This window comes from Ctenopharyngodon idella, chromosome 8 (assembly GCF_019924925.1).
Source record: "Ctenopharyngodon idella isolate HZGC_01 chromosome 8, HZGC01, whole genome shotgun sequence".
Lineage (NCBI taxonomy): Eukaryota > Metazoa > Chordata > Actinopteri > Cypriniformes > Xenocyprididae > Ctenopharyngodon > Ctenopharyngodon idella.
Window position 1 is genome coordinate 22,999,839 of NC_067227.1, and position 25,658 is coordinate 23,025,496.

Below are 25,658 nucleotides of genomic sequence, written 5' to 3' on the forward strand. Positions count from 1 at the left end.
ATTTCTTGAGCACCAAATCAACATAGAAAGGATCATAAAGGATCATGTGACACTGAAGACTGGAGTAATGATACTGAAAATTCAGCTTTGCCATCACAAATTTGTTTTAGTTTTGATAAAGACCAAACTCAGACATTAAATTGTCAGTATCTGAAGAAACATCCACATATACCCTGCTAGTGTGTGAGGTGTGTGTGTTTAGGTTTTGAAGGTGGAGGTGACAGTACATGTCTCCTGTCCGTAAGGATCTAAATAAAGCAAATGCACCCTACTCTTTCATTCAAAGCAGAACCTAATGAGAACAAATCAGTGTCTTTTTTGATGATGGGCAGCAAACACTTAACCGGGGACCAGAATTGAGGAACTTATTAAAACTAATACAGAGTAAAAAGCTATGAGTGCGAGACAAAGAGAGAGAGAGAGAAAGAGCTCAGCAGGATCCCACCCAAACCTTTTAAAAGCATAACAGGATTTTGGCTTTCATTCACAGACCACTGAAGTCTTTTTAAAATTTGACAAGGTTTAAAAACAGAAGGAAGGAGTTCATGCCGTAAGCCCCTGGCTCAATATTTTCCACTAAGGTTTAAGTAATTTCACAGCAGTCCAACAGACGTCTTTAACTACCCCCAAATGTATTGATTTAATAATGCTAAAAAAGGAAAATTTGTTCCTATTCCCTGCTGAAAAGTTTGTATACATCAGACTGATGGCTTGATTCTTGTACAACACCAAACCACAGACTAATGACTCCCCAAATCCACAATGTAGTGCCCAGATAATAGCACACAGCCTTGAGAATCCAAGTTAAAATCGTTTGACACATTTATGTATTAAAAACAGCCGTGGCGCCAAGGAGTTTTGGCAGCTCTTGCTCATTGATTAATGAAAAGGGCAGTATCGCAATCTATGGACCACATGTACAACCAGTATCTAAAATTACATGGCGTAAAACAAGTTTATTAAGCTTTGATCATGTAATACATCAATATCTTTCAAGCGTTTCAATGAAATCAGTCTATTTTGACTTCTGTTTGCTAGATAGCTGCGAATCGTTTAATACTGCTATTGAAACTGGAGCTAAGGTTAACCTTACACAACCCATGACACTTAAGCATACTTTAGAAACTATTGCCAGGAAGAGAAATACGTTTATAATGACAGCTGACACCACTGGGAAATGCAAAGATGCTGCTTTCTGAGTGATTACTGCAGTGTATTGGGATGCAATTTTCCCAAATCATATTTCGTGTTGATTACTGGATCAAATCCGAGCCCATGAGAGTGGGCAGTGTGGGGATTCTGCGTGTTTTCATGCCTCGTGACTTTGACAGCACAATTACAGCCACTCCTTTGTCAAAATTCATTTCACCCGAAACCAAAAGGCTAAATGTTACCCTTGAATACTCGAGAGGAAAAACTGAATGTATAAATATATTCTGAAGTAACACACACACACACATATATACTCCAGAGCTCTGGATATCATCTTGGCTTTGCATTGAAGTGACAACACGCCATTTTACTATCTTGAAAATGTCTTTTGATAAGATAAATCCACAATCCTCTTTCTCTAGAGATGCAAGTTGAGATTTAATATGTTTCCAGTATATGTTATGGAAACTCAATCTTTTCTTCGCTAGGAAAATGTGCCGCAACATATGCTTCTCTTCTTGGTTGTGATATTTTAGCAGATATAATCTCCTATCTCGACTGCTTAGTATTTACACTTAAATATGATCAAAACAGATTTGTGTAGTGTCTGCCCTTGTTATTTGTTAGACTAATGTGGCGAAGGCCGACAGGAACAGGCCAGGAAATGGGGAGTCATTATCAAATTCATCTATCTAAATGTTGATACATGCAAACCAATGCAAAACCACTAGTGAAGCTGACTAAAGATGTTAAAATAGGCAGATATTTATCTGTGCCATGAAATGACATACTATTTGCTTTCTTTGTGGACGTTTTCAGTGGTCATTATCTTGGTCAGCTGAATCAGATCAAATTAAGGCTGATCAGTAGAAAAATAAACAAATGTGTTAAAGGATGTAAGGCATTAATATCATTTCATCATTTAAAGTCATCATTTACTCACCCTCGTGTAATTCCAAACCAGAGACACGATCGCTTTATATGATGAACTGTTTGAATTTAGGCTTTCTTTCACATATAAACATTGATCAACTCACACATCAGTTGTGGTAAACGGAAGCTGAAGCATGTTTGCTTGACGCGTGCGAGAACCAATGAGGTTCATTCTTGTGCGTTTTACAGTCTTTATGAACTTTTTGAAGCATCAGTTGGTTGTAGTTGTGCAGCTGTCAATGGAGAGACAGAAATCACTCAGATTTCATTAAAAAGATCTTCATTTGTGTTCTGAAGTTGAATGAAAGTCTTACGCATTTGAAACAACATGAGGGTGAGCAAATGATGACAGAATTTTCAGTTTTAGGTGAACTATCCCTTTAACTGAAACTAAAAGCAAATCCATAAAAAAAACATTTTTTTTTGTCAAAAAATGACAAAAACACAACAAAATTACTAAAACCTTAAAATGAAAATGAAAACAGAAAATATAAAAATAATAAAAACTAATTCAAAATATTAATAAAAACTATAATAGAATCTCAATGATACTAAAATAACACTTCATTAGCTAAACTATGAGCATACCATACATACAGCCACAACTTCTGTTATATTTCTAATAATTTGACAAATATTCTGTTTCTATTATTAAAAACAGTTTATAAAATATATATAAATATTTATACACTCTAAAATCTGAACACAGCCAAACTCCAGATGTGAAAATTTATAATAGTTAATGTTCACATTCATCATTTATTTGATATTCATAATGGCGCACAATTCAAATTTTCAGTGGTCCAAATTGCTCAAGGCCTGGTGTTAAAATACTATTCCAAGGATAAAATCTGGAGTGAAACCATTCCAGCTTTGTCTCATCACATGGCCGTTCTCGTTTTACCAGCTGCCTCATATTTTCATTTTGCACTAGGGCACATCCAAAGCTGAAACTTTCTCACTCACTCCGTCTGTCCTGAGAACACTGCAACCAGTAGAGCCCAGGCTAACAGTGGTTAGGCGTTCACTCCAAACAAAATATTTAGTTCCCTATAAAAGCTACAGGCTTTGTCTTGGTGACAGGTGGTTTAGGTTATGAAAATATAAAGCTGAGACGAGGGCGGGTTCACAGTCCAAGTAGGGGGACATATTAGACCACAAAGGCCTAACAAATGACAGTCTCTCCCTTTAATTACAATGCTTTGGGAGAGCTTGGAGGTGAGGCTGAAATACAAGCTCCTCTAAAAACAAAGATTGTTAGTAACGTACCCTTTTCATCAGAGAAAAGAAAACAACAAAAGTCCATTAAACTCTGAGTTTAATACAAACACATAGATCGAGAGAGTAAAGCGGAGGGAAGAAAGAAAAATAAAGATAGAAAGAATGTAATAGGAAAAAAACAGGTATATTAAAAAATCTGTTTCATGTGGGAATACATTTTTTTTTTTACCTGATTGTATTCAAGTCAGAGTTATTGAAGTTAACTAAAACTATGAAAAAAATGTTACCTGAAATAAAATAAAATGAAATATAATAAAACTTAAACTTATTTTATTTCAGCTAGTTAGTTGTAAAAGCAACATCTTACATTTTCATTTAGCTTAACTTGATGTACTAAAATGAGTAAAACTAAAACTGACATAAAAAAAAAAATATAGATATGTAAATAAAAATGACAAATAACAAAATTACTAAAACTTAAAAAAATCAAATGCAAAATATTAAACTAAAAACTAATTCTAAAATAATCAAAACTATAATAAATGATAGTAAAATAACAGATTCAAGTAAACAATATTGTTTAATAATAATTATTATAATAATCATTTTAGTTTTTTTAATGGTCAAATCAGGTAGAAATCCTCATGACTTCAGTTTCACTTTTCACAGAGCAAAAAAAAAAAAGAGTGAAAAAGAAAATAAAAATATCAGGAAAAAATATGTTTGTGGTAATAACAAAAAAATATTTTAAAATAAGTCTTTTATAAGTTTAAAAATAGCTCACAGAGAAAGTGAAAATGTGCAACAACTATACTCACTTTTGACAGTGAAAGAAAAAAAGGACAACTGTGTTTTGTCAAACTATGCCTGGACAGTCAGTGATTCCCAGAGCGGTCCTGTGTTAGTCTCGGTTGTGTAAGACAGATTGGTCAATTTGATGGGTCTGCAGTGGACTCTTCCACTTCCTCAAGCACAGGTTCATCCGGCAATTACATCATGTCTGGTTTCCCCTAGCAACCAGACAGCCCTGGACGTGACCATCTCGGAGCAAGAACCTCCTTTCCCCCATTCGTTTATTTGACGACTTCTTTCCCCTCCCTCTTAGCTCATGATACTCTCACAGGGATACAAACACACATCTAGCTGAGAGCCAGAAAAGTTTTGACTTTCTCTAGAGCACAACTCGCATGAAAAACAACAGTATTAACTGTGTACCTGCTGTGTCTGCTTATCGATTGTTAGGCTGAAGGTTTTCAAGTAATGACTTCAAAAACAAACTAACCCACACTAGTCCTCCATTACTCATTGATCACTCTCCTGTCTCTCTCTCTCTTCATCACATGGCTCGGTCAAGTGCATTTATACTTTTTTATGGAGCTAAAAGCACTGCAATGCAGCAGTGCGCTCGGACTCCCGAACCATGCAGTTCAATCACCTCCACAGTTCAGACTTTACCTGAGCACTGCCGCATTCCCCAGCCAAATCAAACGTAACTGCAGCTATTACTCAAGGAAGACCTTTCAAGTGTTTATTTATTAGGGGCTGATGTCCTCTAGGATTCGTGAAGCTTCACAAAAATGTCAGATGCATTGTGCCTTTTAAAAATAAGGTCAGGATTTTGCTGAGCATGCAAAAGTTTACCATTTCATTAATAAATGTGAAGGCTGAATTCATAGGATTATATGGTGCAAAAAAAAATCCATTCATTTAATCATTTTATACAGGGCCCCATACATGAAATGCAGACAAATATATATATATATATATATATATATTAGGGCTGGAACAATATATCGATGCATTATGATTTGTGGATCGATTCTGATATTTTCTGAATGCATCACGATTCTCTCTTGAATCGATTCTGAGCTTAAGTTTTTAACAGCAGATGGCGCTTCTAGGCTAGTTTTTAACTGCACACTCAAATGCTCATGAAGAAGAGCGCTGAAGAGTCTGAGAATGTACTTGCACCTCAGAATGCTTTTATGATGTGAGATTAATGTAAACAGCCCACTGCAAACACCCTTGTAATTCACTTCAACCTTTTTGAACTTTATGAATTTATTATTTTATATAAGGTTCAAGTGTGTGTGTAAGGAATTGGAAGGAAGCAGAGTATGGCTGTTTCTAAAGCACAAAGTGTGATCTGCTGTTAAAAACTGAGCTCAGAATCTATTCGAGAGAGAATCCCAATACATTCGGAAAATATCGGAATCGATCCAGAATCATTTCTCGATTCATGTTGCATTGATGTATTGTCCCAGCCCTAATATCGTGGCCACAAATTAAGAATTCGTTCCCACGGCTTAATAATTTGTTCGCTCGTTTTAGTAAATCGTAGTCAATTTGAACTCATTTGTTCCCTCGTTCTGAACTAAAACAAGGTTTATGTAATGATTTAGTAAGACAAGGGAATGAATGATTATAACGTGCGCAAGATTTACTTGAAACGAGTGAATGAATTAGTAAAACACGCTGACATATTAGTAATTTGTGGGAACAAATTGTTAATTTGTTAATTATATACATATTATTTTCCTGCATGTCATGTGCGGGGCTCCGTAATTTTGTGTTTTGCAATAAATATATTTAAATAATTTAAACAATTAAATAATAATAAAAAGTAAGTAATAATTTGCAAAAGCACAAAAGGTTTGTGCTTTAAAAAAATTATGCTTAAAACATTAAAAAAATATATTTTTGTATATAAATAAAAATATTCTTTGACCAATATTACATAATCTTATTTTTATTTTTAAAAAAAAACAAGAAAAAATACTGATGAATAATTTTTCAGACATTCTATGAATTCATCATATATTGGTTAAGGTGTTGTATCTACATTGGCTGGCTCTATATTTAATGTGAAAGACCACATTTCGTTCAGCAGCCGAGGGTCTAGCGGTAGTTACTGTATCTCCTCATTTCTGATCTATAATTGAACACAGAAGGCTTGGGTCTCTCAGTGGGTCCAGACTACCGCTGCTGAAGTGGTTCCTCAGGGCACTGGGGTTCAAGGGAATTTTTCATGCACTGCTTGAAATCAAGATTGAATTTTCAACATTTTCATGGTGCTTAGGTTTCCGAAAGTTATCAAGAAAAAGTCAAAGTTTCCAGTAGTTAAAATGCAGTTATTCAGTTTAGTCTATAATGAGCATTAAAATTTTAATCTGATGTGTGTGTGTGTGTGTCTGTTTGAGAGTGGATGATCTGTGAATTTGTGTGTGAATAAATGTGTATGGAGGATTGTGTTGTGATACCTGTGCCTGATACAGACTGCCAGGGTCTCGAGAACCAATTCCTACGAAGGAGCGGTTGGCAGGTGGCGTCCCGGGAGCAGAGTATGCTGAAAGAGAGGGAGAAATTTGCGATTAAGAGTAGAATAGAGAAAGTGGTGAGTGTCAAAAAGTTGAGAAATGCTCATGCAAATCTCTGATATCACAAACAGTGACATCAGTTTCAAGTAACGTTTCAACGTTCCTGGTGGATTTAGTGTTTAAATCACACAGGTAAACATTACTATATTCAATTTAGATCTCGAATACAGTTTGAGTGAGCATGGCGTGCATCTGTTTCACACAGACATTGAATTGATGCTGCAACTGGGTCAGTTTCTGTGTTTGTTACCGTCAGACTGTGTAAATAAATATTCTGTCTAGCAGAGGCTCATTCTGTTGTCTGCTTATGTAAATCTAGTCTGTTGTTAGTGAATGTGCGCCTTCATCTCTTGAAGACTATATTATCAGCAATTACAGAAGCTGATGTGCTTTCTTATGCTTCTTTAGAAATCCTCCCAGTGGTAAATAAAGAACACACAACATAACAACCCATCTTTATCAAACGGGTCTTTGGATAAGCTGACATGATTACGGGACGTGATTTTAGCTGAATAATCATGCCGAGCATCGAGTCTGACAGTGTGAGATGGGGTATCGAGGCGATTGATCATCGGGGATTCTGCAGCACAGCGGATGGTGAACATATTGAGCTGTTCTCTGCATTAATAATTAAATTAGCATGATTAATGGACAGGGCAGCAAGCACTGGCCCCATTAAAGATGATCGACACGTCATCCAAATGTATCTTTTATACAGTTTACTGATGAAAAGACGCTTGTTGTGTTTCTCACACACTGAAATCACATTCACACTGAAATTTTTTATAATAGACAGTTCAGTTTGAAGCGGTTTTAAAATATATATTTATGTGCCAAGTTGCAACGTTGCTTGGTAACTGTAAAAAGCCAATAGATATGCTAATTAACAAAAAAAACTATGAAGCAATGTTTATTCTGATTAAAAATATAAATAAACAAATTAATACACTACCATTTTAAAGAAGTCTCTAAAGCTCACCTAAAACAGTAAATTTTACTGTAAAAACAGTAATATTGTGAAATATTATTACAATTTAAAATAACTGTTTTCTATCTGAATATATTTTAAAATGTAATTTATTCCTGTGATGGCAAAGCTGAATTTTCAGCATCATTACTCCAGTCTTCAGTGTCACATGATCCTTCAGAAATCATTCTTATATGCTGATTTAGTCAAGAAATACTTTTATTACTTTTTTATTATTATTTTATCAATATTGAAAACAGTTGTACTGCTTAATATTCTTGTGGAGACCATGATATATTTTTTTCAGAATGTTTTGATGAATAGACAGTTCAAAAGAACAGAATTTATTTGAAACAGAAAAAACTCAAATTTATGAATTGTATATATTTATATATATATATGATAAAATGTGTAATCCAATTAAAAGCAGCCAAGTTGTGTGTCTTAGTGTCTGTGTAAATGGTTTGTGACATGAGCCAGACCACTAACTCTGAGCCAGCCATTAGTTTATTAGGTTTCTTGTTCTGCTTGATATTATGTATACTTCATTAAACCCTGGGATTTAACTCTACCTGTTGATGTGTGTGTTCTGCTGTTTCGTTTTTTGGCTATCTCTGGGTCTCTGGGACAGAGAGGGCGAACGAACGGATGGGTTGCAAGCGTCCCACTTACTGGGGGATGTGGGTGAGCTGGCAGCTGCGTCTGCAGAGGTGGTGCTGGATTTGGACTCTGGGGGCAGCGTCAGACGGGGCAGGCCGGGGGGTGGCGGGGGGGCCAGCATCTGAGAGGAGATGTAGTGACTGGATACCTTCACCTGACCACTGCCATTCAGCTGCAGAGGAAGAGAGGGCAACAATCAGCCACTGTGGGGAGGGACACCTCACTGCCTCTACACAGCTAACATCACAATACATGCATCTACTGTCTCTGTGTTTGTGTTACTTTCTCTTTAGCTCTGATTTTCTTCCTCAAATTCTTTAAAATACTTAATGGTCTCGGCATATTTAGGACTACTAGCTAAATAGCATGTTTGACGTCACGGCAGGTTCTAACAGCTCTATAAAATGTTGTTTTTTTGTGAACTAATGCAGTGTTCCATTCATTTTAAAAAGTCGGAATTTCCAACGTCCTACTAGGAAAAGTGTAATAGAATGGCACATTCAAACTTTCTTAAGCCTGACACTGATAAAGATCCATGACACTGAGGGCACACAGTTAATTGTAAACATTCATTTACATTACATTTACATTATAAATGGCAGACGCTCTTATCCAAAACAACTTACATTGCATTCAAGATATACAGTTCATCATTTCATGCATTCTCTGGGAATTGAACCCATTACCTTGTCGTTGCTAGTGCAACTGTTTGAGCTACAGGAATGATTTCAAAATTACTTCCTACATTACAGATAATAAAACCTGTTAAGCAAATGTTTAAAGAGGCAGTTGTGTAAAAAATAATAAATAACCATCTCTGTTGATAATTGCACAACTGCAAAACATGCTAGCGTTGCCATTTTGCTTCATTGTCCATGCACAAGACAAAATTTTTCTAATACAAAATATAGTAAAAATATCCCACATTCGACAGTGAATGGAACACAGAATTAGGAAATACATCTTATTTGTTATCTGTAAGAATCTCTAAAACGCATTAGCCTCTCTGCTGCCCCCACCTGCTCTGGAGTGTGCATGCTGCAGATAAGTTGAAATTCCCTGGACAATGTCGGAGTTTAATTTCAAGACACGCCTGGTTATGTGATCTCAACATAGAGATTTTAGAGTACAAACATTTTTACATTATTATCATATAACACTCACTTAAAGCTCACTTAAAGGGGTGATTCAATGCTGGCATGAAAGATGGGCTTTTAAAACGTGGCTGTCTACGAGGTAGAAATTTTTTTTTTTTTTAAATCAGTGCTACATGACTACTGAAAACAGAGAAAAAAGGCTGTGCTGTTTCCTTTTGTCAGAAAGGTAGGGAAACTTCAACACCCATAATGCACTGGGCTCAATCTGACTGTCTGTCAGCAGGGATACAAAAATGTGGAAGTATGATCTGTAGTTTTCACAAAAGAACTGCCAAAAGAATTTAACTGACAAATGAAACAGGAGATCTGATTACACATTTAAAAATGGTTGAAAATCTGCAAACTTATCCTTTAAAAACACTAATAATTTAAAGACCTTCGTTCATCTTCGGAACACAAATTAAGATAATTTTGATGAAATCCTCCATTAAAAGCAATGAAATTAGCACATTCGATGTCCAGAAAAGTAGTAAAAACATTGTTAAAATAGTCAACGTGACTACAGTGGTTCAACCTTAATGTTATGAAGTGACGAGAATACTTTTTGTGCGCAAAAACAAAACAAAAATAACGACTTTATTCAACAATTTTTCCTGTTCCCTGTCAATCTGTTAAGCAGTTGGCACAGTGCTACGTTTCCGTGTGTACGTCCGAATGCCGGCTTAATTTGTGTTACGAAGATGAACGAAGGTCTTATAGGTGTGGAACAACAATGAGGGTGAGTAATTAATGACAGAAATTTCATTTTGGGGTGAACTAACCCTTTAATGTAATCTTTATCAAATCTCAAAATGAATACTCATTTTTTTATACTGAACATTATAATGTTATGATACCTAAATGCTACAGTCAATGCAAGCAGAAGATTTTTTCCAAACATGCTTTATTTGTCTAAAGTACTTCATTTCTTTAGGCATACATTATTTTTAAAAAATTACTTTGTGTCCCATTAAAAAAAATGTCTGATGAAACTTTAAAGTCCAGTCACATACTGTATCTCCACCTCCTCCTGCCATCAGCAGTTATTTGGGTGAAACAGAGTAACGTTGTGCACACTGTTCTAGCGAACGGCCCATAATGCATCGTTCTGTCGTTCTACCCTGGCCGCAAATCCATAAAACCCTCCATCATGCTCTCTTTCTCTCTCTGAGGGTTTGGCTCTCGTTTGCATTCTCGCCAAGTAAAACTGCACACTCACTGCCCTGCACAACAATAGCCGGTGAGTGAGTCAGCGGCATTATGGGTCGGTGCGGCTGTTCTTTGTGACTGCTTGGCTACAGTCAGACTGCAGTAGGGGGAATTTCAATGAGTCTGCAGAATCGTCTGGGCCCGGCTGCCACAGGGCAAGATTCATAAATGTGTTTGTCTCTCTCTCTTTCTTTCCCTCAAACGCACTCTCTCTTCCCCCATTTATGTGCCAACATCAGCAACACCCCTAGACACAGAGATCTCCTCCTTCTTGGCTGTATTTCCTGTTCTCTCACTCACTCACTCACTCTGTCTGACGTGGAAATGGCACATGACTCTCCTACAGGAACCCCTGAGGATAAGTCATTCACACTTTGTGTTAGTTCTTTATGTCAATGTCAGAATGAAGTGACCCAGCCAGTGCTAATTCTTGGTCCATGGTCAGAACAGGCAGAAAGATCACAACGTTGCTCACCCCGTTGAGGATATGAGTCAGTAATGTTACTCAGATGGCATTCTGGGGTATATGATAAGTGATTACGAGAAGAAATGACACTTACATAAAATATTTTAGCCATTTTAAAAGTATGACACTACTGCTGGAAAGCAAAACCGTTATGGATATTTAATAAATTTATTGGTGTTTTTTAAGATTACTTTTAAGTTAGGGGAAACAAGCATACACAATTAAACATTACTAAAAATTCACTCAAATCTGTTTAAGTGGCGCTGTTGAAAGCACTGCCGACCTGACATCCACGCCCCTGATGAGTCATATACCTAGCCATCTGAAGGAAACAGGGCTGATGGACGCTGGTGTTTAGACTGCAGGTTGTTTTAACGGAAAGGGTGAAATCTGACCCTGTCGAGGCTGCATGCTTGCAATGGTCAGCTCTTTTTGGCTTAGATTACATGGGCTACGATCCATGTAGGGCACATGATGGCATGTTTATCTGTCTCTTTTTCCCTCTGTCTGTCTCTCTCTCACTTGCACACACATAAACATACTGTATATACAGGAAGTAAGTAGTTGATCTTTTAATTCATCCTTTCTGGTATCATTTAATTGTTTTCCCTGAGGTTCACTTGCGTTGTTTTTCTTCCCAAAAATTTCCCCTCCAATTACCTTCTCTCTGACCTGAAGATTTAAATGGTCTTTTTTTTAAAGGGACAGTTCACCCACAAAACGAAAATTCTGTCATCATTTACTCACCCTCATGTCGTTCCAAACCTGTATTGTCTCTAAGGAACACAAACAAAGCGATTTTCAAATGGTTTGGGTTACCATTTACTTTTTTCTCAAAATGTGTTTATGATCTATAGATGAAAGTCATACAGGTTTGGAACGACATGAGGGTGATAGAATTTTCATTTTTAGGTAAATATCCCTTTAAGAAATGCTCCCGTTGCATGTGGAATGAGCAACAGCACTTTTCCTCCACTAAGTCAGGAGCTTCAGATTTTGCTGTTGTATCCCATAAGGTTTTTAAGTGGCCAGGAGAATATGACCTCTTCAAGTACAAATTCAACTATTTTTTAATTTGACATGTTAACAAATTCAGTGCTGAATATAAATAAACACGACAGGCTCAGAGCTGTGCTTGGCTCACATTCCCATATGGGGTCCTACAAATATTATGGCTGCTGATAGGTTGAACTGATGTTTGGATGATTTGGGATATGTTTTCACATTCCCTGATCTGTGATTGTTAGAGATGCATGCTGAAAGTCAAATAATGTGTGTCTAAATGCTCCATGGGATGATCTTACCGGGCTGGGCTGTTGATTGGACGGGTCACAGGCCAGAGAGACCAGGTCTTTGAGCGGGTCTTGAGAGCTGAGGTGTGGGGGGTACCGGATGGCCGTGTGCGGGAAGTAGGTGGAGGCGGTCTGGGGGAGAATGGGAGCACCAGGGAAGTGCAGAGACGAGGAGGGATGAGGACTCCGAGAGATACCTGAAGGAAAAAAAAGATACTCTGCCTTTAAGGAACTATTCAAGAACTATTCAGTCAGTATTTTTTTTTTTTTAAAGAAATCAATACTTTTATCCAGCAAGGATGCATTAAATTTATCAAAAATGACAGTAAAGACATTTATAATGTAGATTATAATTAGAATAGAGCTTTCTACTCATCCAAAAATGCTGAAAAAAATGTATTACATTTTCCACAAAAATATTAAGGAGCACAAATATTTCTTAAACTCCAAATCAGCATATCAGAATATTTTCTGAAGGATCATGTGACACTGAAGACTAGACATCCAGCTTTGCCATCACAGAAATAAATTACATTTTTAAATATATTAACATAGAAAACAGTTATTTTAAATTGTAACAACATTTCACAATATTACTGTTTTTATTGTACTTGTAATCAAATAAATGCAGGCTTGGTGAGCATAAGAGACTTCTTTCAAAAACATTACAAAACCATAACAACCCCAAACTTCTGAATGGTAGTATATCTGTATATATGCAAGCACATTAATGTTCACCCCATGCATTTTAGTGACACATTTGATAAAGCATCACATAACCAATGTCTTAATTAAAGAGCTTTGTTCAGTTGTCACGTCCCTGTCATATTTAAACATCATAACTCTCTATAGAGTACTTTGTTTGCTGTAACACATGTGGCAATGCCCAACAGAAGTAATATCGGTTGGATGTTTCAGTGCAGGCACCATATGGCTGACACGCTCCACCAATTCATCTGAACAGCCAGGCTAATTGTTAGAGCATAACTCAGCCAGCTGTGAGGCTTTGGAGACGACAGATCACTGTACTCCAATAAGAAATGTCCTGACAGAGACAGCACCCACATCTCAGCCCAATAAAATCGTCAATGATTTATCGGTACACACTTTATTTTCTAAAAATCTTTTTGACCCCATAATTTTTTCATCAAATTGTCAGAATTTCTTCTAGTGAAATGACAGACTTCTCTCTGATGATGTACGCCAGACTTCTCCAATCAATTCACCCTTCGCCAGGAGTTTGATTGGCAGGCGATCTGACCAATCATGGCCTGAATCCACCATTTTGTCAGACTAACAAACCAGACAGGAGAGTTAATAAATTAACATCGGTGGACTTGACCTTAAAAAATGATGTGTATTGATGTCTTTCTGCGGTTGAAACAACATACCTTCTAATGTTAATTCATGTTTATTACTAGTAGGAATAGATGATTGGTTAATATGCAGCTTGAACTGAGATGTTACAGCGATCTGTCACGACAAATTAAATAGCTACAAAACAGTATTTATTGTTTAAATTTCTTAAAAAATGACAAAATTCGAAAGCTGAGACTTTGTTTCATACCAAAAATAACCTGCTCTGTCTTGTCTGTCGGCGTATTATCAGTGTCCTTCTTTGCTCTGCAATGTATTTTTCACTCTGTGAGAACATGATGGGTGGCGAGAGTGCGCCATGGCTTGTCGAAACAAAGAGACAGTAACTAAGGGGGGCAGGTCTTTGCGAAGGGTCAATTAGGCCAATTTTAAACTCTGCCCCTTTCTTACAAGTGGCTGCATTCAGATTAGCATTCATCCAATCAACAATGGATGGACAGTGCCCACCCTACATTTATTTTTCAATAATCTATTTCACTCGAATGTACATCACAAAGCGGAAGAAAAAAAACTGTCATACTTCCATCACATCGCAACTTTAATGTACATTCCTGGTCTCATTATGAACAATTCATGTTATTCCTAAGAAAAAAATGGTTTGACTTCATAATGTTTCATCAAAATGTAATAACTTGCCCTGAAATAAATTTCTTTTTACTGACATCACTTAATATAACGTTAACCAACAGCTAAATAGCTATCTAGGCAATTTTTTCACTCAGTGTGGCTCCATTTTGGTATGTTATTACAACTTTTTACCATCTAATCGATTCCTGATGGGTAAAATAAAGTCCTTGCAGGAAAACATGACATTAAAGGGTTAGTTCGCCCAAAAATGAAAATTCTGTCATTAATTACTCACCCTCGTGTCATTCCACACCCCTAAGACCTTCGTTCATCTTCGGAACACAAATTAAGATATTTTTGATGAAACAGCAATTTAACCACCACTGTCAAGGCCCAGAAAGGCACTAAAGACATCGTTAAAATAGTCCATGTGACTGCAGTGGTTCAACCTTAATTTTATGAAGTGACGAGAATACTTTATGTGCTCAAAAACAAAACAAAAATAATGACTTTATTCAACAATTTCTTCTCTCCCATGTCAGTCTCCTACGCAGTTGACGTAGTGAACGCAGTGCAGCGCTTCCGTGTTTACGTCCAAACGCGGACTCATTATTGACCGACTCCTGCGTCAGCATCACACACATGCGTTGTGCCGCTCACGTGTACAGCGTCGGCCAATACTGAGCCGGCGTTCGAACATAAACACGGAAGCACTGCACTGCGCTCACTATGTCAACTGCTGTCTATGGAGGAGTCAGAAACCTCTCGGATTTCATCAAAAATACATTAATTTGTGTTCCGAAGATGAACAAAGGTCTTACGGGTTTGGAATGACACAAGGGTGAGTAATTAATGACAGAATTTTCATTTTTGGGTGAACTAACCCTTTAAGGAAGCAAAATAGGTTGCAAATGGCAATTCATGTTGACTTTTAACAGGGTCACATACAGTATAAGCAGATTGTACATGATATGATTGTATTAGCAGAGATGGTTTGGATAACTGAACACAAGAGTAGAAAATGTACATTTGTTTCTCCCAACTAGCCATTTGCTGTGTTTGCGTGTGCAATGTTGGGCCTGTGATGACAGAACAGACAGATATATGCACATGTGTGTTGTCCCCTCACCGCTGTGCACTGCAATGACAGGTCTGTGGTGCTGTGTAAAGCCGAGACGTGGAGAGCTCTCTTGAGGAGATGGACTATCCATCTCTGTCTTCTTAACTGTAGGGGAGATTCCTGTGTGAAAAAAGAGAGAAAAGTAGAGAGAGATGGAGGAGGGGGAGGAAAGCGCGTGCTTCACTAATACGGAATACTGCAAATTCAGCTCCATTGTTCTATACAAGGACAAACTTTTCTGAGTCTAAAGGAAAGCTTCGTCAGCTAATTAACGAGCACTGCGTGGTCACTCTCGATGCTTCTGTCAGGTCACAGCAGATGCTTCCAGTCACAAGAACTGACCACAAGGTGGCGCAGTGTGATGAGATAACCGGGGTTTTGACAGTGCTGCAGTGCAATGCAGAGAGTGCACTCTTTTCTTGCGGCCAGACCAATGGGATTATGGGAAAATATGTCTGTAGCTGAGGATCTGCACCAGGTATTTAAGGTCAATGCAATGATACAGTTCTCCATATGGATGCTTCCAGAGTCATCTATTTAGAACATTCTCTACATAGAAGTTTTTCCTAATAAGTGACTTCTTAAGTTCCCAGAAATTGCTTTGTTTTCAAAGAAGGATATATGAACATCTTCATTCAATGTTCTTTCATTTTTTTTGCGGTTTTATAATGTCATTTAAAGGGAAAGTTAACCCAAAAATTACAATTTCAAAAATGTTTGACTTTCTTCTGCAGAATACAAATGAAGATTTGAAAAATCTCTCACTGTATTTAATGAGCAAACACTGAAAGAGTCCCAACGTTCTTCAAAATGTCTTCTTTTATGTTCCGCAGAAGAGAAAAAGTCATACAGGTTTGGAACGACAGAATTTTAATTTTAGAGTGAACGATACCATTAGGGACAAAAATCATAAATGGTCAGAGTTTCCCTCCCAAACACCATATTTTAATCTTCAGATCTCAAACCATAAGTACCTGTAAAGGTGAGCATTAAGCCAGAGCACAGAGCAATCAGCTGAGGGATTGTTAAAGAGAAACTCATTAGGAACGTCTAGACAGGAAGTTAGGTGGGCAGCAACGGGTCACCGCAGGGGGTTCAGCTGTGTGTACGTTGATGGGATTTGCCATAGAGGATGATATGAGAACATTAATGCTACTTCATACACAGTGATGGATTTCAGATGCCTGCTAGTTATAGATCAATGGGGAGGGGTGAAGCAGGTCTCCTGAGATCTTAAACAACAGTTTTGCCTCGAGGGTTAATGTATATTCACAAGGGTGTGACAGAAGTCAGATATTATGCAAGGCCTGAAATGCCAACTCAGCACCTTTCTAATCACACAATAAACTCTGAAGGTTTTAGGCTGATCTAGAGATACAAACTTGAAATCTTTTTGTACTTTTCTCATGAATAAATATGAAACTGTTTGACTTAATGCATGCAAATGAATTTTAAATTTATGTTTTTTTTTTCTTTAGGGCATTTTTCTTCTTTTCCAAAACGTAGTGAGCTGCCTTGCCACCTACTTCACAGAACACAGCCTCCTAACCGTCATCAAACCTCATTTTCATTAGAATTTTGCTAAGCTAATGCCACAATACTCAATAAACAAAAATGGATTAAATACTGGGTAAAAGAACAGTTTTTTAAATTTTTCAACATCAAATTAAATATGTTATATATTTTATATAAACACACTATAATTCAAAAGTTTGGGGTCAGTATGATTTTTTTTAAAGAAATTAATACTTTTATTCAGCAAGGATGCATTAAATTGATCAAAAGTGACAGTAAAGACATTTACAAAAAATCTATTTCAAATAAATGCTGTTCTTTGAACTTTCTATTCAAAGTATCTACAAAAGTGGATCAAAAAGTTTTCACAAAAAATATTAAGCAGAACAAGAACTGATTGTCTTCAGCATTCATAATAATAAAATGTTTCTTGACCACCAAGGATCATGTGACACTGAAGACCGGAGTAATGGCTGCTGAAAATTCAGCTTTGCCATCACAGGAATAAACTACTAAAATAATTTTTCAAATATATGCTGAGCATAAGAGACTTAAAAAAAAAAAAAAAAAAAAAAAAAACATTAAAAGATCTTACTGACCTCAAACTTGTTAACAGTAGTGTATTTATAATAATCTGTGATCTTAAATTTATTTTTTCTCTGAGCTCTTTGCAATGCATTATGAGATTACATTCTCTGGATACAAGCCTTTGGCCAAAAACTAAATATCTTAAAGCAAAATACTTCAGATAAACAGCCTTCTTGAAAGGAGCCTATAGTATGTTGCCTTAAAATGCTCTTTCCATAGGGGCTCACTAGGTTTTAGAACACAGTCTTCCATTGAACTAATTTTACATATTATTAAAAGCACACTCAGCAAGATCACACAACAAAAAGCATCAACATCACATTTTCACCTACGAACCGCACATATCCTTTTATGATCCCACAAACTGAACTCCCCCTACATAGATTGCTCATTGAAACTTCCCCTTACATAAACCCAGAAGTGGATTACAGTATGGTTTCTGTATCTACTGTTTGCCCTACATTATCCGAAATTAGTCAAGCTGCTTCAGCATAAAAAGAGCTGTCTAGAATGGTTTTATAAGATTTTTAAGGGTCTTTACGTTGGGCTGATGGCTGTCAAAACCCTTCAGCTATTCACAGCATCAAAGGCAGTGATCCTTCACACCCATGTCATTCATTAGTTATGCTTTAGCATCGAGCGTGATTCTGATATGCACTGTCACACATGAGTTATTCCCAATGTACAGTATGTCTGACATGTTGCTACATAAATTGAAACTCCTCAAAAACAGAAATGAAAACCACAAATTAGCATTATGAGCAAACCAGACAACCCAGTTATTCTAGTTATAAGCCATTTACCTAGAAGTGCTTCATGAAGATCCCAAGGAATCAAAAGTATAACGAAAAAATTATATTCGCAGAGTAGACAACCGAAGGGTCAAAGTTCAAACGATTGACTACGGTGATACAGTAGATCTCTCTCAGTATGATAAGACAGCAAATACTGAGTTCGGAAAAATTCTGCTCCAAGCTACAGAACAGAGTGCAGTACTGCTTTCTGCAGACTTTCACAAAAACGAGAGTTCATGAATTAATTAGGATTTGGCACTACGTTAAGGAAATTCAAATCCAAGTCCAGCCTAAGCTTGTGATTTTAGACTTCCTCTACTGCAGTTGAAAACCTGATATGTTTGTCATTCACTATCTGAATGTGCTTCAAAAATGAGGCCCACTACTACGCTTATGAAGATGAAAATCTTCATGCACAATAGGCACCCACTAGTCTACAAATCGGTTAGTTCTACCACTATTCATTGCTTTGAATCTGTGTCGACTAGATCACGTCATTTCAGGTATATTTGTACACTACATAGTGACAGCAGGAAGAAGTTTCTTCTGAAAATGCTGTATTTCTGTCATTATGTTTGTATGTAACAAAATATTTAATATTTTGGAGTTCAAAATGAACCGCACAATGGACCAATTAAAACTTAAATATTAAAAAATGTAAAATTGCTTTCGTTAATTGAAATCAAGCTGAAGCTTAAACTTAAAAAAACTTAAACAAAAATTAGAAATGTCACCTTGGCAGTTAACTGAAATAAAAGTACTTAAATCAAAGCAAATAGAAATATATATATATATATATATATATATATATATATATATATAAAAAACATTTAAAAAAATTTTTTTAATAAAAATAAAATATTATTTAATATGTCCAAACTAATCTGACTTCATTAGCTTACATCGGCCAAAGTAATTTTAAGGGTTAGATCACCTAAAAATAACTCCACATATCCACTTTTACAGTGTAGTTTGACTAGACGACTACAGTAGTGTAATAACAAGTAGCTGTGCAAGCCCTCATGTACAAAAGGAACTGTATCATTGGTGGTGTGGTCTAGAGGTCAAAGCTCAAGGGAACTGAAAGGTTTCTGGTACAATCACTATAAGCCGTCACCATTGTGCCATAGCCCGGGTTGCTCCATAGGGATTGTCCAAGTTCACTGTAAGTTCATGGCCTAGTTCTAAAGATACTGCCCAATAAATAATGCAGAATACCTTTGGTAAAATCAAAGCAAATCAACCTTTTCACTTCCATTTATGATTCTATATTTCTATGTTAAAATGCTGTATTGTAAGTTCAAACACAAGGCTGACCTCCTTCCATCTCCTCTGGCCAGTTGCGTGAACTGCTGGCGGGGGAGTTGGGAGAGGTGTAGTACTCGCCCCCTGGGCTGGTGTCTATATCATCCTCCATGGATCCTGATTTGTGTCTCTTACTTCTGTGTCAGACAAAAAGGAGAAAGAGAAGAGAAAATGAATGATGGAGCAAAGCATTGTTTAGCTGAACCTTCAGACACACATGCTCTCCCAAACTGTCTGGACGTGCCTTATATGCCCCTCGGACCTGCTTTTCCAAGGCACTTGACTACAATGAGCAGATTGCATTCACCTTTTGTTTTAGCTTTACAGTGCGTTTAATGGAAAATAAGCACATTAATCAGGACTGAGGCTTTGGCTAACCACAAAAGCAGATAAATCAAATAAACTGCCCTCAGCAGACCTGAGTGAGGGGCCATGTTCCTTTCACACTCAATCATCTTTCCCAGGTGCATGTAAGGATGTAGTTTTGTGATGTTTTTATTCAGCTTTGTGTATCGCCCGAGGTGGTTTTTGCCTTGACGCACACATGACAAATCTTATTGTCACTGAGGTGTACTGGTGTCTTGAGCTTAAAATGCCTCGGGCTCCCTCTGTCTAATTCAGCCAATATAGCAATAGTTAACAGCAAACATTTATCATGGCAAGATGCTGACAGGTACATTTAAAACTCTCAAAGCCTTGTCTAACTGCCCCGAAATCTCACATGCTCCACAGTTTCAGCCTGGTTCAGATAAATAGGCCAAACAAATTCTGGTTTGGACCAATCAGCAACTGCTGCAGGCTGTTGAATTCATGGCAACACGGAGAACCACAAAACTCAAAAACAACAGCTGGTGTACAAACATCTACAATGTAGCCGCTGTTGGGAAAGTTATATAAAAAGAAAACGTCTGACTGAGTTATGAAATAACAAAGGCAAAAATGTACTTCACAATGACAACATAATCACATTAAAATTTTACATAAAAATATTAAAGGAGACCTATTATGCCCCTTTTCACAAGATGTAATATAAGTCCCTGGTGTCCCCAGAAAGTGTCTGTGAAGTTTCAGCTCAAAATACCCCACAGATCATTTATTATAGTTTTTCAAATTTATAGTCAAATTTGCCCCTATTTGGGTGTGAGCAAAAACACTCCGTTTTTGTGTGTCACTTTAAATGCAAATGAGCTGCCGCTCCTGGCCCGCTTTCAAAAAGAGGGCGGAGCTTTAACAGCTTGTGCTTCGGTTGCTCAACAACAACAAAGCTGGAGAATCTCACGCAGCCAAAATAACGATTAAGAAAATATCTTCCTTTGCATTGAACTTTGAGCGTCGTAACTTTGCAGATGTTGTTTATGCTAAAACTGCAACATTACACACTAACTAAAGTTAAAAAAGTTAAATCATAATCAACCGCCCCTTTAATTCTATGCCATTTTTTAGCCATTAACCAACAACTATTGTCATGAACTTATTAAATAAAATACTATAATTATATAAATAACAAATTAAAATATTATTTATTAATAAAATTAAGATTATTCATATTTACATATTTAATAATAGATTTAGATGAATGATATTTGATAATAAATTAAAATATCATTGAAAGTTGCATCATATTTGATGCAGTCTCAAAGTTCAAAGGATTAATATATTGTAATCACTATGTTCACAACTTAATAATTACTTTAATGAGCTCATTGTTTCTTCCTAAAATTAATACATGATGTTAGCTAACTGCATGCTTTGTATTATCTGTACAATTCTGAAATATGGAGATTACTTGGACAGTCACCTCTGATAACAGATTACTTTAAACTGTAATGTAGACACATGCATTTTCTGTAAAGCTGTTTTGAAACAATATGTTTTGTGAAAAGCTCTATATAAATAAATGTGAATTCCCATTGAAATGCCCAATGAACAAATATATAACCCATTAATGTATGATGTCCTACAGTGGACAGATATATTTTCAGTCATGAAAAGTTAACTACAACAAATACATAAATAATACCTGATTAAAAGTGTTCTTTAGATCTTATCAATAAAAAACAATGACATATGAAAAGGACAGTCATTTAGAATCATAATCAAAGGGTCAAAGGTCATCACTTATGGTCATTATGCATCAGATGTTGAAAAGAACATGTGTGACAACAAATGTGGACAAAACTATCTGATAAAGATGCTTTACTCCTTAATTAACATCAGACTGATCCACTGAACTGAATCAGAGGATGTTTATGACTTCATCAAAGCTGGACATGGATGGAATCCTTATTTTAATGTGAGCCAATTTTGCATTGCGATAAACAGATGTGGCTTCATTTTTGTCTTTTTTTGATTCTTTTTCAAACCACATACATGCACACACAAACACAGATTAGATCTCATCACAAGTCAAAAGTAGCTCAAGGACAGAGTGCCTTTGACAAGAGGATTTCTGCCCGCTGCAGGCAGATGTGTGGTGGAGACAGGAATACTGACCCACTAGAGGAGGTGCTGGGTAGGGTTCTCCTCATTCCCACCCCTGAAGGGTTCAGGTCGTAAGCAAGATGCCCCTGCAGCTCTCCGAGAGAGAAGTTTGGCCCCGTGCCCGTCACCACCGGTGCTGCAAACACATATGGAGACATACACAGGTTACTATAAGCATATAGCAGTAAACAAAAAAAATATATTGGCTGTAGAACCGTTTCATATATTTATTTATATAAATATTTATATATTATATATTTCTATAAACAAACAAACATGTAGACAACCATTCAAAAGTTTTAGGCTGGTAAGATTTCTTAATGAAAGTATCTTATGCTGCCCAAGGCTGCATTTGTTTGATCAAAAACACAGTAAAAACAGTAATTTTGTGAAATATAATTAAAATTTAAAAATATATATTATAGTACTTTATTCCTGTCATGGGAATGCTTCAGTTTCAGCAGCCATTACTCTAGTCTTCAGTGTCACAAGACCTTTCTAATCATGTGATCATGTCATACACCAGTCTGCGCAGCACAACAACTGCAGCACAAGTCGAACACACATATTATTTCAATGTTGAAAACTGTTGTGCTGCTTAAAATGTTCGAGGAAACTTGCTACATTTTTTTCTGAATTCTTTGATGAATAGAAAGTTCAAAAGAACAGCATTTATTTAAATCTTTTGTAACATTATAAATGTCTTTACTGTCACTTTTGATCAATTTAATGCATCATTGCTGAATAAAAGTATTTCTTTCTTTCTTTCAAAAAACAAAAATCTTACTGACCCCAAACCTCTGAACGGTAGTGTACTTTTCATAACAATAACTAAAAAAAAGTACTATGGTATTGCCATGATACCATTTTGGACATCGTATCACTATAATACCATGTGTTTTGGACATGCATCAAAAATATAGTAAATGAAAATAGTAATTATTCAGTACTATGGTAAATTTCAAAATAATGCCACAGTACTTTTGCGTGGGAAGGTAAATACTGTAGTGCAGTTGATTATGACTACTGTAGTGCACATCCTGATAAATCCCTCACCACTATCACACAGAGGAATATTTGGGAATTAGCCGTGACTCTTTATTGACATGTTTAACACTTGTGATTGTTATCTAGCGTACAGTAAACTAGAGGTTTGCAGCACGACTTGTTAAATACTTGCATTAGGTGGGTGTAATCTCACACAATCATGTTTAAACCAAAGCGAGGCTTATGTGCCACTGCATGTCTGCTCTTACCTGAGCTGAACTCTTTCCTTAAATAATTCCATTACTCTGTTTATGTTCGATTGCACGTAATAGCTCAAGCTTAATGGACAGGTGTGTTCAGTTATGTCTGAATGTGTTGTATGTAAATACAATGCGGGAACAATGAGCTTGTTATTCCAGTAGGTATGACTGTGACCTACAGCAAAAGCATAATAAGTATATCAAATATTGTGTAGGAGTACATTAGACCTGGTTTGAGCATGTTGGTTAAAGGCACAATATGTAAGATTTTTGGATAAAAATATCCAAAAACCACTAGAACAATACATATTATATATTTTGTTATATTTTGTGTTGACTTGTGTACTTCCATTATCCCAAAATGTTTCCAACAATGTTTAAATCCAGAGAAATCAGCAATTTTAACCAGTGTAATGGCCTGTGTCATTGCGTCGCCTGTCATTTCTGGTTTTATTTCCGTAGAAACCATGGAAACACCAAAGACCCTTTTAGATACCTTTATTGACAGAAAACTAATAATTGTTATATAGCCCAACATGGTTAGTCTTATTGTTTGAATCTCTTGTTTTCTTGCTTTACCGCGAGTAACATGTTTGTCCCATGCATCAGTGACAACGCTATTTTGTCAAGTGGCTAACATAGCATAATCAGAATGAGCTTTATTTGTAGGAACAGTAATACAGCATTTTCTCCACCATACAATATATTTTAAAATTAATTACATGCCATTTAGCAACACAAGTCATCCAGCTTTTATTAATATGATATTCTAATATTAATCTAGCTTACTGCAGTGTGCAACAAGTGTCTCATACCAGCCACGAGCTAACGCAGAGAGTAACGTTATAACAACTTTCAACATGCTCAAATGTATTTTAGTATGATTTTTTTGACCAAGTAAAACAGCGCTGTGTTATCCCACAATTTTAATTTGTCAAATAAGTAATAATAGTAATTCAGCACTTGTGGCAACTTTATTAGAAAGAAATAAAATAATCTGACTGATCAAACACAACTGTAACAAAGTTCAAGTTCAGAGAAGAACGAGGCGGACGTTAAACGTAACTTTAATTGTAAAATAAACATAATACTGAAGGAGCAACAATGGCCGACTGCGGCTTATAAGCATAATAAAAACAGCAACATAAAATGTCTCAGGCTCTCGGCCACACCCTGCTTCATACCAAAGTAATGCTAATAAAACTTTAATACATTAGCTCATCCTTGAACATGATTTCTGCCTGAGTCCCATCGGATTGCTTTCCATCGGCTGTGGAGATGAACAACTCCCATGATTCCACGCTCAATCACGGCGTCATCAAGCTATGCCTTTGATATTGTTTTGAATAAGTGACCTATAGCAGCGAAACTTAATGCTGATAAAACTGCATTATGCACAATAAGACATTTAATTAATCTCGGGCTCTTAACGTGCATTTGCAATCTATGAGTTTGTATATAACTTGTAAAACACTGTGATTGCACACAGGTGTGAGGAGCGATATACAATGATCTTGCTTATCTGACTACCAGACAACAGGAAGCCAACTGGAAAGAAGAAAATTATTTCAGCTAAACACAATCAATTACGCTGGACAGACTGGCGGGATTCCTTCCCTTCTAATGAGGAACTGTCAAACCTGACATGAAACGGCTGTGAAATTGACGATTGTGTCTAATATGTGGACACAAGCTGTGTAGGAGGTGGAAAGGGACAGTTGAGATACGAAGACAAGAAAAAAAGACAAGAAACTCGAACAAACTGATTCACTGAAATGGATTAGACTCTCAAAGACAGTTTTTTCAATGGGACAGTTCACCCAAAAATGAAAATTATAATATATAATATGACTAAATGGTGAATAAACGATAACAGAATTTTCATTTTTTGGGTGAATTGTGCCTTTAAGTGCATTATATAAAATACAAAAGCATCTCACTTCTTGATACTTGCACCAGTTCTGTTACACTGAAGACGCCCGAAGTTACGAAGCTCTCTTGAAACTCTGGGGCATCTGTTAAACAAAAGAAAACATGGAATAAATGATAGTGCAGTGCTTTCCAACAAAAGGATATCACCGGCATCTCACACACAAAGAAATTTAATTTAGTTTTTCATTTCTAAGTCACTCCGGATAAAAGCATCTAAATGAATGAATGCCAGTGTTTTACATAAAAGGAGTCTGTTCAGCCAGTACACACCAGTTGTAGTGAATTATGGACAAAAGACAATTTTGGATACAATGTTTTA

At 36.4% G+C, this 25,658-nt stretch overlaps 1 protein-coding gene across 6 annotated transcripts in view; it reads right to left on the reverse strand.

Annotated features, from left to right (window-relative positions):
• The window catches only part of nfic (nuclear factor I/C), a 128,486-nt gene that overhangs the window by 10,299 nt on the left and 92,529 nt on the right, over positions 1 to 25,658 (reverse strand). For 3 of the 6 annotated variants that reach the window (XM_051904611.1, XM_051904613.1, XM_051904612.1), the window contains exons 4-10: positions 25,348 to 25,422; positions 22,173 to 22,296; positions 19,692 to 19,816; positions 15,487 to 15,597; positions 12,426 to 12,610; positions 8,223 to 8,482; positions 6,567 to 6,652 (exon numbers count right to left, since the gene is read on the reverse strand). In XM_051904611.1, the coding sequence (XP_051760571.1) occupies positions 6,567 to 6,652; positions 8,223 to 8,482; positions 12,426 to 12,610; positions 15,487 to 15,597; positions 19,692 to 19,816; positions 22,173 to 22,296; positions 25,348 to 25,422 (966 nt within the window). Of the gene's footprint in view, positions 1 to 6,566; positions 6,653 to 8,222; positions 8,483 to 10,392; positions 11,008 to 12,425; positions 12,611 to 15,486; positions 15,598 to 19,691; positions 19,817 to 22,172; positions 22,297 to 25,347; positions 25,423 to 25,658 lie in introns of those variants that run through there. The other 3 variants (XM_051904614.1, XM_051904615.1, XM_051904616.1) reach the window with 3 other exon arrangements.